The 19,023-nt window shown below is 48.1% G+C and overlaps 1 protein-coding gene across 4 annotated transcripts in view; it reads left to right on the top strand.

Moving 5' to 3' along the window:
• Window positions 1–666: 666 nt before the first annotated feature.
• BICD2 (BICD cargo adaptor 2) overlaps window positions 667–19,023 on the top strand; it is a 71,225-nt gene continuing 52,868 nt past the window's right edge. For 2 of the 4 annotated variants that reach the window (XM_090273936.1, XM_090273935.1), the window contains exon 1: window positions 670–1,034. In XM_090273936.1, coding sequence (XP_090130062.1) covers window positions 795–1,034 — 240 coding nt within the window. In that variant the 5' untranslated portion in view covers window positions 670–794. Of the gene's footprint in view, window positions 1,035–19,023 lie in introns of all 4 variants that reach the window. The other 2 variants (XM_090273934.1, XM_090273937.1) reach the window with 2 other exon arrangements.

Below are 19,023 nucleotides of genomic sequence, written 5' to 3'. Positions count from 1 at the left end.
GTCTAATTCTTAGGAAACAGGCCGGTAGCATTTAATAATTAGTTGGGGCGAAGGCGCCCCTTCCATTAGCGGTCCTCAATCGGTATGCTTCATTTCCTTCAGAAGGTAGGTCTGGTTGTCTGGCTTTACTAGAAACCTTAAATCGCGCGCCTGACCATTTTTCCCACTCCACACGTGCTGCGCTAGGCTCACCTAATCCGAACGTAGGAACCGTGTGGTTGCTGTTCCCCAGACTCTTTTGGACCCCGGGGGAAGAGATGGATCCGAGGCCAGGTCTCAGCCCGCCCGGCAGAGACACATTCTTCCCAGCGGCCCAGTGCTGCCCAGTGCACCACCACGAGCCTCAAGCCTCGCAGGTCTGGGTCACGGGCACCGGAAAATAGCGTGCTTCCGGTTTTGTTACAGCGGGCTCGCAGACCAATGACGGCCGGGGATGGGCAGGCGCGGGGCATGACGGGCCTTATAGTTGGCGCACCGGCGGGACTCAGGGACCGATAATGTCCCCAGGGCGGGGCGGGGGGGGGGGGGGCGGCAGCCGAAGAGTAGGAATTGGACCGGAGTGACGGCCAGGCGGCGCAGGGCCCCGGCCAATCACGGGCTGGGGCAGCTCGGACCGTGTCACAAGGGGTCTTGCAGTCGTATCTGAGGAACTACGGTACCCACAGTGCCCCGCGCAGCGGGAAGCTCACTGCGGCTGCGCGGCGGCCGGTGTGCCGTCGGGCTGGGCGGTGGTCTAGTGGACCAGAGCCGGGTTTGTACCGGGTGGAAGCGACGTGAGCCGGGCCTTGGCTACCATGTCGGCGCTGTCTGAGGAGGAGGAGTACGCGCGGCTGGTGATGGAGGCGCAGCCCGAGTGGCTGCGCGCTGAGGTGAAGCGGCTGTCGCACGAGCTGGCCGAGACCACGCGCGAGAAGATCCAGGCTGCCGAATACGGGCTGGCGGTGCTAGAGGAGAAACACCAGCTCAAGCTGCAGTTCGAGGAACTTGAGGTGGACTACGAGGCCATCCGCGGCGAGATGGAGCAGCTCAAGGAGGTGAGGAGCGCGGTCGGCCGACGCCAAACCCTCCGGCCTCCCCGTCGGGGTCCCGACCTTCATTCGTGAGCCGACCTCTCACCCGAGGCAGGCCGGCCCTCGAGCAGATCCCTCACCCTGTGCTGGGCCGACTATTTAGTTGGCAGCCCCAGGGCGCCTGGGGTTGGCGTGCACGGCCGGCCGGCCCGCTTCGGGCCCAGGCTGCGGTGGGGCCGCGTCGCCAGCCTGCCTGCTGCTCTTGGTGGCAGACCTCGGGCACAGTGGAGTGGTTTTCTCTGCGGTGTTTGGCTTCCCGGGTTGCGGGGGCGCGGGTAGTGTGAGCATGGGATGTATGCAGAAAAAAGCCAGGCCTGGTCCTGCGACACCTGCAGGTATATCACTTCCCCAGTCTCCGCACAGCTGCCTTAAGCGTTTTCCGCGTTTTCCGTGCGTGCTCTGAAGCCAGGAAAGGGCTCGGAAGGGGGCTCGCCTTGCATGTGGCCGTCTCTGCCGGTTGGGGTCCCCCAGTGTTTCTCTAGAGTCAGCTTTCTGACCATACCGCCTAATGACTACTCTGGGCCGCTGTGCTTCTTCCGCCCACTTCCTGTCTTGGACGCCTTCCCAGGCTCTTCCTTGCAGACTGGTGACAGGTCTGTGAGTGCTTGTCAGATAGAGCCTTGTGTCTCCTGTGTGCTTTTCACCCCTGGATGAAGAGGTCAGATCCCTGGGTAGTCCTTCTGTGAAGTAGTTCTTAGTGATTTGAACACCAGCTTCTCTCCCAGCCCCGTTGTGGGGAGTGAGGAGAGAGTTGTTGCCTTTTGGGTGGAACACCAGATTTGTACCCAGGCCCTACCCCTTGCTGATGATGTAGCTGTGGGCTGGGGCCTGAGCTTCTCCCTCAGTCTATAACATTGCCCACGCAAAAGGTTTGTTATGAGGATCTTATATTTTAAAAAGGTGGGCATGGTGTTGTGTGTGGCCTGTCAGTTTCTCCTACGGGGCCCCTTCCCCACCTAACTCTTCCCTTGTCTGGGCGGCCTCTTGGCCCTTGGTAGAGGGATCCACCATGCAAGTTGCTTCCCCCTCTGCCCACCTCCTGGTAGCAATACTCCTAGTGGCCTTGGGCAGGTACCCGGACTGTTCAGAGCCTTCCTGCCTCACTGGGGAGACCAATAGAGTCCTCTTTTAAAGGTGGGGAGAATGAATGAATCCATGCCTGGTGCTTAATTAAGTATATGCCTAGCAGAGCAGGTGCTCAGCATCAACATCAGTAAATAACTGAAATGAAGGTGGGAAGGCAGATAGTAGTAGCTCATTGACCTGTGGTCTTGATGTCTCTCAGCAGGTATTGAGGACTCCTTTGAATTAGGCTTGGCTGGTACTGGTTCTACAAGAGGGGTAACATGTGGCTTCTCTTACAAGGACTCCCTTTTGGCGTGTGGGGATGTATCCATGGTCTTCCTGGGTGGGGCTCACACCCTCTCCCACTTAAAATCTCCTTTTGTCTTCACAAGCTTGCACTTGTGCACCTATAAGAATGGCCTAGACGGACCACCACAGAGGGAACTGATTTTCATTCAAGCACCTTTACTATTGTGTACACAAACGTTTTGGCCAGTAAAGAATCTTGAAGGTGGGTCCTGGGGAATCTGGAGGAAGGCCTGTCAGCCTCTATAAGTATTCTTCAGGTGCTTGCTTGCTTAGTTTGTTGTCACTTCCTGCTCCTCCTTGCACTCCACGTGGTCTTGGACATGTTGCCCCACTGTTCTGAACTTGAGTTTGCCCCATTGTAGATGGGAAGTCCTGACGAAGGTGCATCAGTTTTGGTAGATGTTGCCAGAAAGCTTGCACCAATTCATTCACACCTGTGGCAGTATGGGCTCTTGCCAACCTGTGTATTTTTGGCCAGTTTCATACTTGGAAATACTCTTATTTATGAAATAAGAGTGTAACTAGACAATACAAGGTGGAGTAAGAGTAGGTTTACAGTTGTGAAATCACGGAAGTTTATTCTTGTATTATTACTGTATTATTTTTCATATGAACAACTATAAATTAATTTTGCCCCACCCTATATTTGTTGGGTCCTTTCTTTTTCTCCTGTAGAGAAGTGAAACATCTTCATTCTTTTAAAATATTTCTTGAACTGAAGTGCATGCAGTTACTAACAAATTAAGCTGCAAACAGAGTTGGTTGTACACGTGCCCAGCATTTGTAGATCATACTGTCTTTGAGGGTGGGAAGCTGGCTGGCCAAGCACAGGCACTATATCCTTAGCTGCAGCTTTGAGTGCAGGTGTGCTGGGGTGGCAGCTCCATAAGTAGGTGGTCCTCGTGGTTGGGGATGAGGTAGGGATGTGAGGGTTAGAAGGTATTCCTCAGGCCAGGGGTGGGTTCCTGATGCAGTCTCAGCCTACCATCTCTTGAATGTGTGGTGTACATAATGTCTTGAGGAAGCAGCGGGTGCAGTTTGGTGAGCTTTGATGTGTTGTCAGCTGCACATAGTGCCTGGCACATGGGAAGTACTTACTTAGTAAGTGTCTGCTGGCTGGTATCCTCAGCTTCTTCCCTTCCCCTCCCTCAACCTGTCAGGTCTGGATCCGCTCCCTGTTATCCCCACAGCCACCTGGGCTCTGCTTCTTGGCCTGGTGTGATTTTGAGCAGCCTCACTATATCTCCCAGAGGGCAGCCCAAACCTGCTGCCTGGGACCTCCAGTCTGGCTCTGCTTGCACTGACTTTACCATCTGATGCTTCTAAGCCTCCTCCGCCACTGCCTTTGGACTTGCCTGAGCCTAGCTCCTAACACTCCTGTCCTGCATGCTCAGTGGCCACATGAAAGGCTGGGGCAGAGCTGCTGGGAGCAGCTCCTCTGTTCCCTTTGCTATCTGTTTTGTAATCTCCCAGAGGTTGGAGACTGGTGTAGAGATGGGTGGGAGTGACTAAGGAAGGCTCAGCAGCTCAGACAACATGGGACAGGATCCTTGGCACCAGGTTCCCCTGTCCATATGTTTTCCTAGAATTCATGGCCAGGAGGGGTGATGTGAGCATTGCCACTCAGCCTTACTCCTGTAGCTGAGCTACTTCTGCCATAGCCTCCCTATGTCCTACTGCCTCCTGTGTTCCCCACACAAGTCCTTGGGGCACCACCTTTTTATGTCCATTGTACAGATGGGGTTAGGGGAAACTGAGGTGGATGCAGAGAAGCTGCATTTTGCTCAAGTTTATGAACTCAAGCAACCTGTCCCAAAGGGGGAGGCACCTACTGAGGAGTGAAGGGTGATTGGAGGCCTCTGTGTAAGTCCCAGCCTCCTTCATTGTTTGCCTCAAGGCAGGAAGAATCCTGATTTTTACTAAAGCCTGTAGGGATTCTCCTGCTCTTCTGATACTACACTTGAACTTGGAGCTCAATGTGGTTGAGTGCTGGGAGTCCCAGGGCCTTTGGAGCTGGAGCTGGGGTGTGCATTGTTCTGCTGTTGGCATGAAGAGGCCTGACTTGGGTTAGAGGCTGTGGTCTGGGGAATCCTGGAGGTGCCGAGGTGGCCCTGCTGTCTCCTGGTCGACAGCCAGAAGAGGCAGCTACAGGCATCCAAAGGCTATGACTTCATGGCCCACTGTGGCTGTACTGCTGGGTACTCCCTGCTGCCTCACAGGCAGAATGTGTGTTGGGCAGGGGGTTGTGAATTGATCTTACGGGCTTTTTCACTTTTAAAGGTGGCTGACTGCTGCTTCATCCGGGCTGTTTACTTCTGCTGGCCTGAGGGGTGAAAAGCAGTGCACCTCAACATCCCCAGGGCATGGCCTTAGACTTCAGACTGGCATGCTGTGATAGAGCTGCTTTCGTAGGAAAGTAGGACAGGAGGGAGGCCAGGCCTGGGACCAGGAGCCTATGTCCCCAAAGTGGCGTGCCTGGGCAGGCAGGGAGGTGCAGCATATGGTGTCTAGGGCTGTGGTTTTCACACTGGTTCCAGGGAGGGATTGGACCTTCCCTGCTTAGGCCCTTAGCTGTGTGGTCCTGGACAAGCAACCCTGCTTGTTGGGGCCAGGATGGGTCACTAGGGTGCAGGTCACTACATGGGTTGGTGTACCTAAAGCCCATGGAGGGGTGGTGTAGTGGCTGAGGCTCCCTGGGTCTGAGCAGCTGCCTCAGAGAAAGCCATAGCCTAGTCAGCACAGGCTTCTGCTGGGGCCTCCTCCATCATTTCCTGTGAAGGAGATCAGCTTCTCTTCAATTTGGGGCACCCCCTCCTTCCAACCCCCGCCGCCCTTAGACCTGCTTCTCCATATCAGAACACAGGGTGAAGGGCCACTACCCACATTGGGGGGTGAAGAAGGATTTGATTTATTAGTGAGGTGAAGAGGGCCAGTGGGTGGGGGCTGGCCAGGAACCTGCAGGCTCTGACAAGTGATGCCCTCCTGGGCCCTGGGCCCTGTGTTTTCAGGTATTTAGAGTGTGGCTCCTTGAGCCACTCCCCAGAGCAGAGGGGCCTGTGCTGCTGCCCAGCTGCTGTCCTGGTTATTAAACCCAGCCATCCCTCTCATCTCTACCATGGAAGATGAACTAAGAGATGGGAGGGACTGCAAGGGTAGAGTGGGTCTCAGAGTGGTGCAGGCATTTCAGGCTCAGGCAGGTGATCACATCAAGGAGGATTAGGCTGCAGCTTCTCTTTTTAGAGTTTAATATATTTAAAAAATGTTCATTCATTTTAGGGACACCAGAAAGTAAAAGTAAACAGTGTCTCTATAGCAATTAGGAAGATGACAAGTGTGGAGAACAACTCCGTATTTCTACTTGCTGGCCTTTTTCTTCCTTTGTATGTATGTGAGATACATACCATACCATAAAAAATAAAAAGTGCGTAGAGTATCTGTAACAGTTGCTTTTAAAAAGACACCGAGTTTGGTGTTACCCTTTGAGTTGCAGAAAAGCAGGTTTCATTCAAATGGATACAAACATGGAAGTGTCTATAGGTCAGAAGTTGCCGTGCACTTTCAGTCTGTCGTATTATGTAAAATAATCATTGTGGTTTGCACTTCACACATTTGCTTTTTTTAAAGGCAGTTTTTCTTTATCGTTTCCCTCATATACTGCTTCCACCTTCTTTAGGGGAAGTTTTAAGTATAACCAGAGCAGAGAGAATGGTTGGCCTCTTTATTCTCCTGCCTGCTCCCGCAGCTCTAGCTCTGGCAGTGTTCTCTTTGCCTCACTTCCTCTGTAAGTACAGCAGTGTGTCATGCTGAGAAAATAACTTAAAAAAATTTTTTTTAATTAAAAAAATAAGATTTTATTTATTTAACTTTAGAGAGAGGGGCAGGAAGGGAGAAAGAGAGGGAGAGAAATACCGATGTGTGAGAAAAACATCGATCAGCTGACTCACAGGCGCCACAACCCAGAACTGGGCTGCAACCCAAGCATGTGTCCTGACTGGGAATTGAACCAGTGACCTTTCGCTTTGTGGAACAATGCTCAACCAACTTAGCCACACCAGCTAGGGCAATGACTCTGTTTTATAAAACATAACCATAGGTGAATTTTCACACCTAACAAAATTAATAATGACTCCTTAATGCCATTTTTTAACCAGTCATCATTTGAATTTCCTATTTTTGGCTCAAATGTAGCTTTCTAGTTGCTCTGCTTGGATTGGGATCCAAGCAGTGTCCACTCCATGCAGAGGGCCTCGCTGCTATACAGACATAGCCGCATGTTCCCATCTGATGGTCGCCCATCCTGCCTCTCTGCAGGAAACTTAGAGCTGCTCTCCCAGTCCCATTCAGTCCTGGTACCCCACTCTTACCTTTTCTTAACTTTCTTTTTTTAAAAATTGGCCAGAGTGATGCCTTCAGCTGATATGTGACCTGGCCCTTGGGTTGCTAGGTTGTTGTCGCCCAACCAGTCATTACACCAGCCTTTATGGCACCTACTTGTGCCTGCTGGGGCTTGTGGTCAGCCATTGAGTTTGTTCTGACTGTGAGGCTGAGAGCTGATGAGCTCTCTCAGAACCAGGAGGGAGGCTCTTGTCTTTGTTCCACAGGTGGGGGTGCTGGGGCTCAATGAGTGAGGGCAACAGCCAAAACTGTATGCTAGCAATGCTTGACTTGACCCTGAGCAGTCAAGGTCAAGGTCAAGTCAGGCCTTGGTTTCCTTGCTTTTGGCCAGTACATTTTTGAAGCCCTGGCAGTGGACCAGCTTCTCCCTTGATGATGGCATAAGGGTAAACCGTACCCCATTCTGCAGGCTCTTGTGGTTTGCTGTCAGGGATTGCCTGGGCATTCTCCTCCCTGCTTGCCCCTCATACTCCATCCTGCATAAGCTGCGGGGGTCCAGGGCTTTTCACAAGCATCATAAAACTGTGATTTTGGGTGGTCAAAAGGGACACGGACCTCTGGAAGGGGGTGCGCCGGGAAGGCTGTCTACAGTCTTGAACCCAAAGCCTTGCCTGCCATCACCATGTCATCTGTTGCAGATGGCTGGGATTGCAAATGTTCTACCCAGTCTGGGAGGCCATACTCCTGTAGCAGCCTTGGAGCATGTCTGTATTCTCACCAGCACCTGTTGTGTGGACTTTGTTAACATGGCCAGTGTGCTGAGGGAGAAATGGTGTTGTTTTCTTTTGATGGGAGGAGGGTTGATTTATTTCTTCTTCTGTGAAGGAGTTCTGTTGTAACACTTGTTTGGAAAGTGTGAATTTTTTCCAGAGTGGATGACGTCTGAGGGAACAGTATGAGCATAATAAAATTTTAGCATTTGCTTATATATGATTTTTGTCACCATAACATACCAGGTGAACACAGAACCTGCACCCAGTGACCCACCCACCCAAGTCTGGTGCAACTTTCCATCCTATTTTAGAAGGCACACTTTCCCCAGCAGAGACACTCACTGGCAAACCTCAGGGCTTTGTCAAGATAAAGTGCCATATGTAATGTAGCATTTATGTCTTTTTAAGTTATTTAACATGTGTTATACTGTACTGTCTTTTTTAGTTAATTTTTATTTTATTTTATTTTTTGGATTGGAATCCACCTTTATTAGGGAAATAAATGTGGGTTTTTTAAAGTATATTTTATTGATTATACCATTATAGTTGTCTCAATTTTTCCCGCATTGCCTCCCTCCACCTGGTATCCTCCTTCCCTCCAGCAATCCCCTCCTTAGTTGATGTCCATGGGTCATACATAGAAGTTTTTTGCTTCCCCATTTCCTAAACTGTTCTTAACATCCCTCTCTCTATTTTGTACTTTCCCATTATGTTTCTTAATCCCTGTACCTTTTCCCCTATACTCCTCTTTTCTCCTACCCACGGGTAACCCTCCAAATGATCTCCATATCTATGATTCTGTTCTTGTTCTAGTTGTTTTCTTAGTTGTTTTTCTTTTAGTTTTTTTTTTTTTTGAGTCAGTTGTTGATAGTTGTGTTTATGTCATTTTAATGTTCATAGTTTCAATGTTCTTTTTCTTAAATGAGCCCCTTTAACATTTCATGTAATAATGGCTTCATGATGATGAGTTACTTTAGCTTTACCTTGTCTGGGAAGCACTTTATCTGCCCTTCCATTCTAAATGATAACTTTGCTGGATAGAGTAATCTTGGTTGTAGATCCTTTCTTTTCATCACATTGAATACTTCTTGCCAGTCCCTTCTTGCCTGCAAAGTTTCTTTTGAGAAATCAGCTGATAGCCTTATAGGCACCCAGTGATCCATAGGTAACTCTTTGCTTTTCTCTTGTTGCTTTTAAGATTCTCTCTTTATCTTGAACCCTTGGCATTTTAATTATGATGTTGTCTTGGTGTGATCCTCTTTGGGTTCAACTTGTTTGGGCCTCTGTGCTTCTTGAACTTGTATGTTTATGTCTTTTACCAAATTAGGGAATATTTCTTTCCTTTTTTTTTCAAATGGGTTTTCAATTTCTTGGTCTTCCTCTTCTCCTTCTGGCATCCCTATGATTCAGATATTGGCACTTTTGGAGATGTCCCAGAGTTGTCTTATTCTCTTCTTGTTTTTTGTTTTGTTTTTTGAATTATTCTTTCTTCATTCTGTACTGGTTGAATGTTTATTTCTTCCTTATATACCAAATCATTGATTTGAATTTCAGCTTCATTGTTGGTTCCCTGTGGAGTTTTCTTCATCTCACTTACTATAGCCTTCATTTCTCCCTTTATGTTGTTGTCATACTCAGTGAATTCTCTGAACGTCCTGATCACCAGTGCTTTGAACTCTGCATCTGATAGGTTGGCTATCTCTATTTTGTTTTGTTCTTTTTCTGGAGTTTTGTTCTGTTCTTTCATTTGTGCCATATTTCTATTCTCCTCAATTTGACAGCCTTCCTGTGTTTGTTTTTGTGTACGTATTAGAGCCTCTTTGACTTCCTGTTTTAGTGCACCTGTTAAGTTGTATGGGGCAGAGCCTTAGGTATTCACCAGGGCGGGGAAACCTGTTCACCACTTTGTGGCTTTGTGAGAGAGGGGGTTGGAGAGGGGACAGTGGTGCTGCCTTGTTTCTGGAGGCTTGTGTGGCACTTGCCCCCTTTCCGGTCACTTTACCCACTCCTGTACGTAACTGGAGCCTTCTGGCTATTGCCCTGGTGGTGATTCCCAGAGTGGGTGGGTTTGTGTACATTCTAAGCCCATGCAGGCATTTAAATGGACTCTCCCAAGAAACTGGCAGTTTCTTTGCCATCCCAACCCCCACTGGTTTTTATAGCCAGAAGTTTTGAGGCTTTATCTTCCCAGCGCTGGAACCCTGGGTTGCGTGGTCTGGCCTGGGGCTGGGATTGCTGTACTGGTGTATCCCAGTGTATCCCTCTCGATTTTTATTCACCACATGTGAGTGTGGGACCACCCGTTCAGTTGCCACCACATTCTCTTGGCCTCAATTCCCCATCTCTGCCCCTCCTACCTATCTGGATGGATTTTACTTCTTTATATCCTTGGTTGTCGGACTTCTGTACAGTTTGATTTTCTGACAGTTCTGGGTGTTTTCTGTTTTGAGGTTAGTTGCAATTCTTGTGGTTGCGTGAGGAGGCAAAGCATGTCTACCTTCACCTCCATTGTGACTGAAAGTCTTTTTTAGTTAATTTCTAAAATTAAGCCACTTTAGGAAAGTTTTAGACTTACAGAAAAATTTTGAAGCTAATAGACAGTGCCTGAATACCTAGCATTGTTTTCTTCTGTCACTAACATATTTCATTAGTGTGACACATTTATTACAGTTGATTAGCCAGTGTTGGTGCACCCTTATAAAGTAAAGTTATACTTTATTTAGATTTTTTAAGTTTTTACTTGCTGTTCTTTTTCTATCCAAGTCCCTTTCCATTATCCCACATGGCATTTTGTTGTCACATCTCCTGTTCTTCTTGGTTGCGACAGTTTCTGAGACTTTTGTATTTGGTGACTTAGAAAGTTCTGAGGAGCACTGGCTAGGTATTTTGTTGAATGTTTATGGTTTATGGGTTTTGGGGAGGAAAACCACAGAGGTGAAATGCCATTCTCCTCTGGTTTTAAGATTTTCATCACCAAACCCAAGGTCACAGATTCTTTTCCCATGCTTTTATTTTGAAGTATTGTAGTTTTGAATTTTACATTTAGGTCTGTGGTTCGTTTTGAGTAGTTTTTGTGCAAGATTTAATGTCTGTCCAGATTTGTTTTTTTTTTTTTTTTTTTTTGCTTCTGGATGTCTAGTACCATTTATTGTAGGGACTATACTTTTTCTATGAAATTGCTTTTGCTCCTTTGTCAATGATTATGGTGGAGGTGCCACACACACCCTAGGCTTGGTTGGAAGTTGCTTTGTCCAGCAGAGGCTCTGTGACCACGGTGGAACAAACTTTTACCCAGGACACTTTATTATGTCTGGGGGAAGGAAGGTGACTGCCTCTCTAGTGGAGACCAGCAGCCAAACCTTCATCCCTCATGTCTTTTATTGAGGAGGATACATGCGAGAGATACAAGGCTAAAATTCATAAATTGTCTGTTGTATTCAGTTGTTTGACAGTAACAGAGAACATACACTAATTCAGGAATCACACTGACTGATTAGAGTCAAGGTCTGTAAAACATTCGGACCAGGTGCAGGGTTCTATATACTCCCTGCTAAAGATAGCTTACACTACATTGCTGTTAAGGAAAGCAGAGCAAGTTCTAAAGCACAATGAGCTTAGTGAGTGCTCTTTGATGTAATTCCCGTGGTAACCCTCTGAGTGGTTGTCAGTCATGTTCTGCACGCAGCCTTATGTTGAGACTTAGAGGCAAGCGCGGCCAGAAAGCTGGCGGCTCATCATGCTCAGGCCAGGGCTACAATTCCTTAAACCACGAGGAGCGGTTGCCCACAAATGATCAGTTGGCTTTATGTGTGTGGGTCTGCTCCTGCCCTTGTGACCCTATTTTTTGTCCTTTTGATTAATGAGATTGTCCTTTTGCCAGTACCCTGCTGTATTGATTGTGTATTATTGGATTTCTGTCTTTGTCTTGTGTTATTGATAAATCTTTCTCTTTAGCCCTGTGGTTTTTATTGTGTGACTGCATATCTGACTTGAGTCTGTGGCCCAGGGCTTTGGCCCAAAACTGCAGGGTTGGTCTGGGTCACTGTTGTAAGAAACAAGGTCATAGTGACTCCCAAACCAGTAAAAAGTCATTAGTAACAAAGGGCAAATTAATTAAAGGGTCTTAAGGGCAAATGTAATTAAAGGGTCTCTGAGAAGGAAGTTGACAGTATTAGCATATCTACAAAGCACAATAGGGACATTTAAATGAATGCGTTAGATTGTAACTCCGGAGTATCCAGTCAGGGAGAAATGGGGAAGAAGGAGAGGGGAGGGGGAGCTAGTTGCGTTAGGGCGGGGAAGCTAATCCTCTCACTTTAGGGTGGCAATTTTAGGGTGGAGAAGATAATCACTTTAGGATGGCAATTTCAGGGTGGGGAAGCTGAGACTATAAAACCAGGTTCCTTTGTCTACTTAGCGTGCACATTCTCCTGGCTGTGAGGGTGCGCCCGGCTCTGCAGACTCGTGAATAAAGGCCTCGCTTTATTGCTCAAGTCCTGTGTCCCAGTTTTTATTGTGAGCGTTTCTCACAATTTGGGGGCTCGTCCGGGATCCTCCGCCTGTGTGCGGGAAGGGCTCTGAGCCAAGGCGGGGAGACGCGTCCTACCCGCTTTTGGGTGGCCTGCTTGACCCAGGGCCCACCCGCCTCAGTGTCCGGAAATGACCCGAGACTTCTTGTTGGGACAGCAGTGGATCGACGCAGGGGGAAACAAAAGCAAACACCGCGGCAACTAGGCAACCTCGTGCACGGGCCAAGGTAGGAAAATTGGACTTAAGTACCGCCTTGGTGGTTGGGCATCCTCGGGAAGCTGATTATGCGTGTGGCTGGTACGAGTTGTGCGTGTGGCTGGTACGAGTTGTGTGTGTGGCTGGTACGAGTTGTGGAGTGCCTCTCCGCTGGGTCCGCTGTCCTGTGAGGGAGACGGCCGGAGTGCCACCTCCGCTGGGTCCGTTCTCCCATTAGGGAGATGGCCGGAGTGCACCTCCGCTGGGTCCGTCCTCCCGTGAGGGAAACGGCCGGAGTGCCACCTCCGCTGGGTCCGTTCTCCCGTGAAGGGAAGCGGCCGGAGTGCACCTCCGCTGGGTCCGTTGTCCCGTGAAGGAAACGGCCGGAGTGCCACCTCCGCTGGGTCCGTTGTCCCGTGAAGGGAAGCAGCCGGAGTGCCCCTCCGCTGGGTCCGTTGTCCTGTGAGGAAATGGCCGGAGTGCCACCTCTGCTGGGTCCGTCCTCCCATTAGGGAGACGGCCGGAGGGCACCTCCGCTGGGTCCATTGTCCTGTGAGGGAAGCGGCCGGAGATGAACGAAGCATCTCGGTCTGTGTGCAAGTAAGCGAGTGTGGAGTGCCCCTCTGCTGGGTCCGTTAGGTTGAGAACACAGCCGGATTCAGCCATGGGAATCAGCTGAGGATGGGAAATGGAAATTTTAGGCCTAGGGGTGGGGACCAAAAGTAAGGAAAAACAGACAATGGTAAATTATTGTTGTTTCCTTTGGCCAAAGGAACCCATTTGGGGGAAATCTGTCTTCTAGCCCCGATTTGGGTCTGATGAATGTTGGGTTTGTTAAGCCCTGGTCTTATATGTGTGTTCAGCTTTTTTGGATTGTTTGTTTGTTTGTTTGTTTTTGGAGAAAGAGGAGAGGGGCATCGCTGTGTGGTTGCCTCTCGCTCGTGCCCCCAGTTGGGGACCTGGCGTGTGGCCTGGTCGTGTGCCCTGACTGGGAGTTGAACCGGCGACACTTGGTTCGCGGGCTGGTGCTTGGTCCACTGGGTCACAACAGCCAGGGCCAGGCATCAGCCTTTAAGGAAGAGAGGGAATATACTCTCTGCTGATCACCACCTACCAGCAGATCCGCAGGTCTCTTCCCTGTAAAAAAGAAAAAGATAAGGCCTGGGACCCTCTGTCCTGTCTCCCACTGCCTTATAGCCCTGGCCAGCCGGCGGCCAACTGGGCAGAGGCACCGTGGACGGACAGTACAGACGGAAGAGGCCAGGAACACCTAGCAGATACCCCACCAGTATCCGCCCCCATGACACCTACGGCGCTGGTGGCAACTTATCTAAATTAAGAAAGGAATTGAAACAATGTAGTCAAGACCTAAAGAACTTCCCCGTTCCCTCAGAGCAGCCGGTTTCCCCTTAGGGAAGTCTCCATGGGTCCAGGACATATTAGATATGTCAAATGCTCCTTCAACAAGCACTGAAGTTAGAAACTTCAAGTGCAATATGAAGCGCTTGGTAAAGGACCCCCTTGGACTGGCAGAATAATTAGATCAGTTCCCCGGACCCAGCATATACATGTGGACAGAATTAATGTCTATACTAGACATCTTCAGTGGGGAAGAGAAGGGAGTGATCAGACGGGCTGCTATGAGGATATGGGAAAGGGAACATCCCCCCGGTCAGGAAATTGTCCCGGCCTAACAGAAGTTTCCCAGTATAGACCCTGATTGGGATAACAGGCCGGAGGCTAGGGCTCAAATGAAAGACCTTAGGAGCCTCATCATCAGGGGAATCAAGGAGTCCGTTCCCCATGCACAGAATGTCTCCAAGGCATTCGAAATACAGCTCCATCAGATCCCTGCAGAAGCTTAGGGACAAAATGAGGAAGTATTCTGGTCTAAATCCAGAGAATGCTGTGGGACAGGGACTCTTAAAAGTCACCATTGTAACAGAAACTGGCCAAATATTTGTAAGAAATTGCAAAAAGTAAATGAATGGGCCAAATAAAGCAACTGAAAAACTCCTTAGGAAAGCTCAGAAAGCGTATGTTAGAAGAGAAGAGGAGAAGCAGGAACTTCAAAAAGCTGCAGAATATCTCTGCAAATCTAGGAACTTTTAGCTGCAAGATACTGAGTTTAAGTACAGTTCTTCGCCGTGTGGAAAAGAACAAGGATTGGAAGCATGTTATGGTCAAATCTAAAGCAGTAAAGGGTATTTAGAAAGTTTGTGAATGTTGCAGAAGGTCTGAGGAAAGTTGTAATTATAAAAAAGAAAGAAAGTTATGGAAGCTTTAAACCTGGGAAAAGAAAACCTCAGCTGCTTGTGTTCTGTTTATGCTCTGAAAGGAAAAATTGAGGTTTCCCAGGGAAATTTTAAAACTTCACATGAAAGAAAGGGAATCAAAAGAAGTGTAAAGCATGTAAATGAAAAATTTGTTAGAAATTTATAAAGGTTTTGAGAAGAAATTGTATGGTTTTAGTAATAGAAGGTATAATGCATGGAAATGCAGTTTTGAAGGACAAGGATTTTCCTTCACGCCTTTATATTTTTCTCCCTACGGGAACCCTCCAGTATTTGGCATTGTAAAGAAGTAAGAAGTGACATAAGGTTCCTTTGCATAAAACTAATAAGACCAGTTGCTAATGGTGGTTTTTGTCAGCCGAGGCTTTGACTGGAATGTCATGCCTGAAGGAGGCATGCCTAGGCTAATGCAAGCCCATGAGGGAAAGGCCTAGCACCTTGGGTGGTTGTGCGGTCCATGGCAGTCTTTCTAGGGAAGAAACAAAGGTTGCTTCCCTGATAAATGGCTAGGAGGAAACTTTAGGCACAATGGAAAGCTTGAAGAATTTGTAAAAAGCATGGGTTTTACAGGCAAGGCCAGATGGCAGGTATGTGGCTCAGCTTCTGTGCCCAGAGGGCAGACTAAAGGTAATCCTGAAGGTTCCTTGTGTAAGTTCCAGCAAAGCAGACTTAAAAGATTTATGCTATCAATGGCTGCTCTTGTTGTATTTATGCAAATGAACAGGCTAAATTAAAACTGGACTTAATGCAGTCCCTTTAATAACGAGGAGGGTAATCTTAGGGAGAAAAATCATGATTTGAGGAAGATCACAATGCTCAGTGGTAGACTATAAACTAGTGCAGCTAACTGAGTCTATAAAGTTCATTTTAATTCAAAGTTTGTTTTCATTCGAAAGTTAAAACAGGTCTGTGACATCAACAATGCTTAATTTACAGGCAAGAAGAATATCAAATGCCTTGCAACTGGATATCTTCCCAATAAGACAGTCTTGCAAATTTAAAGACTGGTTTGTGAATTGTGTTGTGTGAATTAACATGTGTGTGTGTTTCTGTTTTCATAGGGCATAAGCCTATGATCTAATTTCCTGAGTGGTTGTCTGTACATACAAGCCGCACTTAAGAAGCCCATCTGCATTGCTGCCTCCTGAGACTCAACAGTTTGGCTGAACTAAGTGGTTGGGTTGGCGAAGTATGGGTTGGTCAATGGGCTTCATTTTAAAACTGGTCTCTCTTTTGCTTAAAATAACTTTCACCAAAGTGCTCCTTCCCCAAACTGCCAGCCTCTCCAGTGCAACCCTCTTCTAACACTTAACCAGCCACAGGCCTTAAGTCAGAAACCCCATGTGGCTACCAGAGTTTATGGCTTAGGAGTGGATGTATCTGGCGTAGATCCAGTAAGATGGCTAGGTCTTCACTTAGTGACAACTCCTCCTTCCCTAGAAAATCTAACTTCTCTCAGCTAGATCTCAGAAACACCTCAGAAAAGACCCCAGAATAATCCAGCCAAGGTAAAAGTTTTTAAGGTATTAAACCTCAGACAAACCTTAGAGATAGAGATTGGGTACGGAGACACAAATGCTTGGGTAGAATGGGTCAAATTTGCTGTTAATTCCCTGAATAAAAGCAACTGTTATGCTTGTACCACAGGGAGACCCCAGGCACAGGTCGTACCATTTCCACTAGGCTGGGACTCTGACCCCTCGGGAATGGCCTGTATGCTCGCTCTCTACCAGGATGAGAATGCATGGGGAAATGGGACTTGCAGAAGCTTGTCTCTCCTCTTCCCTCTATAAGGAGTAATGGGACTCAATCCCTCCCTTCATACTCAGTGGGGCCCATGAATTACTCTTCTTGCCTCTCTAGGTGGGAAGCGAATTCGGGTACCCCTGTGGAAGAACTCCTAATATGCACTCATACCAGAAATGCGAGCCACCTTTACAGTGGGGCCAGCAACTATATTCCCCTCCGAATCCCCAGGTCAGATGTCTGGTGGTATTGTGGGCAGAGGAGTCTCTGGAAAATCCTACCTAACAGGTGAAGTGGAACCTGTGCCCTGTTCAATTGGCTATCCCATTTACCCTAGCATTTCCAAAACCGATCCAGACTGCCCCTGTTAAGAAAAAAAGGTCAGTGGCGCCTGGTGAATCCTATAATCCTCATATCTATAGTGACGCCATTGAAGTCCCCAGAGAAGTTCCAGATAAGTTTAAAGCTAGAAATCAGATAGCAGCAGGGTTTAAGTCAGTGCTCTTCTGTTGATTAGATAAACTACATTTATTATAACCAACAGAGGTTTATCAATTATACTAGGAATACTATAGAAGGAATCGCTCAACAATTAGATGCCACCAGTTGAGTGGCTTGGGAGAACAGGATGGCACTGGATATGATGCTGGCAGAAAAGGGAGGTGTATGTGTAATGCTTGGGGGGCAATGTTGCACCTTTATCCCTAATAATACAGCCCCTGATGGATCTATCACTAAGGCTCTGCAGGGACTAACTATCTTAGCAAATAAGCTGGCAGAAAACTCAGGTATTGATAATCCCATAACAGGATGGTTAGAAAACTGGTTTGGCAACTGGAAAGGAATGATCTCATCAGCTCTGGTATCCCTCATAGTGGTAGCAGGTGTCCTCACAGCTTTAGGCTGTTGTATTATTCCATGCGTCAGAGGTTTGGTTCAAAGGCTAACTGAGACTGCACTAACTAAACAAATGCCAGCAACTTTTCATAATCTCCTCCTCCAAGAGACCAAAGGGAATCCTAACTATAAGGAAGAAAGTTGAGAAATCCTCCTTAAATTTGAAGGGATAAATAGAATGGTTTGAGTAGTCAATTTTCCAAAAGAGACAGGGGGGAATTGTTAGAAACAAGGACATAGTGATTCTCAAACCAGTGAAAAGTCATTAGTAACAAAGGGCAAATGTAATTAAAGGGTCTTAAGGGCAAATGTAATTAGAGGGTCTCTGAGAAGGGAGCTGACATCACTGGCATATCTACAAACCACAGAAGGGGCATTTAGATAACCGTGTTAGATTGTAACTCCGGAGTAACCAGTAATGGAGAAACGGGGAAGAAGGAGCGGGGAGGGGGAGCTAATTGCGTTAGGGCGGGGAAGCTAATCGCTCTCACTTTAGGGCAAAGAAGATAATCACTTTAGGGTGGCAATTTCAGGGTGGGGAAGCTAAGACTATAAAACCAGTTTCCTTTGTCTACTTGGCGCGCACATTCTCCTGGCTGTGAGGGTGCGCCCGGCTCTGCAGACTCGGGAATAAAGGCCTCGTTTTACTGCTCAAGTCCTGTGTCCCAGTTTTTATTGTGAGCGTTTCTCACAACATCGCACTTTCCTTGTCTGTAGTTTGCATGATGGCTGCTGCAATGTTGGTGCTGTTGTGATTGGACTATGAAATTGCCCCAGGCAGTCTCTGTGGATGGTGTCCAGCATGAGTCAGGTGTGGTGGGCCCTGGGCCCTCATGGCCATGCTACCTATGATGGAGTGGACTGTGTGTGCACATGTGGATGTGTCAAAGATGGTACAGGAAGGATCCTGCAGGCCTTATCTTTCTGGCAACTTCCAGGTGTTTGGGGTGGAGGGTTGAGGCTGGGAGACTAGACACTTGGGTTTAGTTTAGAATCTAGGCTATCTCTTCCTGAGCCACAGTTTCTCTCTTCTTTTCATGGTCATTGTCCTCATTTTCTTGGGCTGGGTGAGTCTATCATGGCAGGTGATACTTAATAGGTTCCTCAGAGCACCTGGGACTGATGCTGCCAGGGTGACTGTGGCAGAGTGCCAAATGTGGGGCACACTCAGCCCCTGAGACCCTTTCACACTGTTTGCAGCTGCTGACATACCTACCCACCTCCTAGAGGCCCTTGAGGCATGTGTGAGCATCGAATCATCGCAGCCACACCTGCCTTCTCCATGGGGTCCCTTCTCATCCTGATGTTGCAGAGCTCTGGGTCCTTCAAGGACATGACCTGAATTAGAGTTTTTGGACACTTGCTAACCTTGAAGCTTGTTGGGTGTCCCTTCCTAAAATGGAAGGAACAAGTGCTGAGATTAGAGACAAAGTAAGAAAACCCTGCCACTCCAACCTGGCTGCTCTCCTGGTGTTTCTAGCCCAACGCAACGGGAGCTGGAGAGCTGCTTCTCCTACTCTGACTGCGGACTGTTAAACAGAGGCTTGTGGCAGGCAGCCAGCTGCTGCAGAAGATGGTAGCTTGTCCCTAGACCCCAGGATTGGCCTCTGTATCTCTGGCTGGAAGAGTCAGGATCTGTGGAGACTGCCACCAGCCATGGGGCTCAGCTGGCTAGAAGTCTTATCTGCTGACACTGAGGCAGTTACGGTGTAATCTTCTCTAAATAGCACCCAATTCTGGCTAAATCCCTCCTGTTGAAGAGTGGATGCCAGTTTTCTAAAAGCAGCTTAGTGTTTGGACACTGCCCAG

Source organism: Furipterus horrens, unplaced genomic scaffold (assembly GCF_987537825.1).
Source record: "Furipterus horrens unplaced genomic scaffold, mFurHor1.1.pri manual_scaffold_4, whole genome shotgun sequence".
NCBI classification, from domain to species: Eukaryota; Metazoa; Chordata; class Mammalia; order Chiroptera; family Furipteridae; genus Furipterus; species Furipterus horrens.
This window is presented reverse-complemented; position numbering and strand designations above follow the sequence as displayed.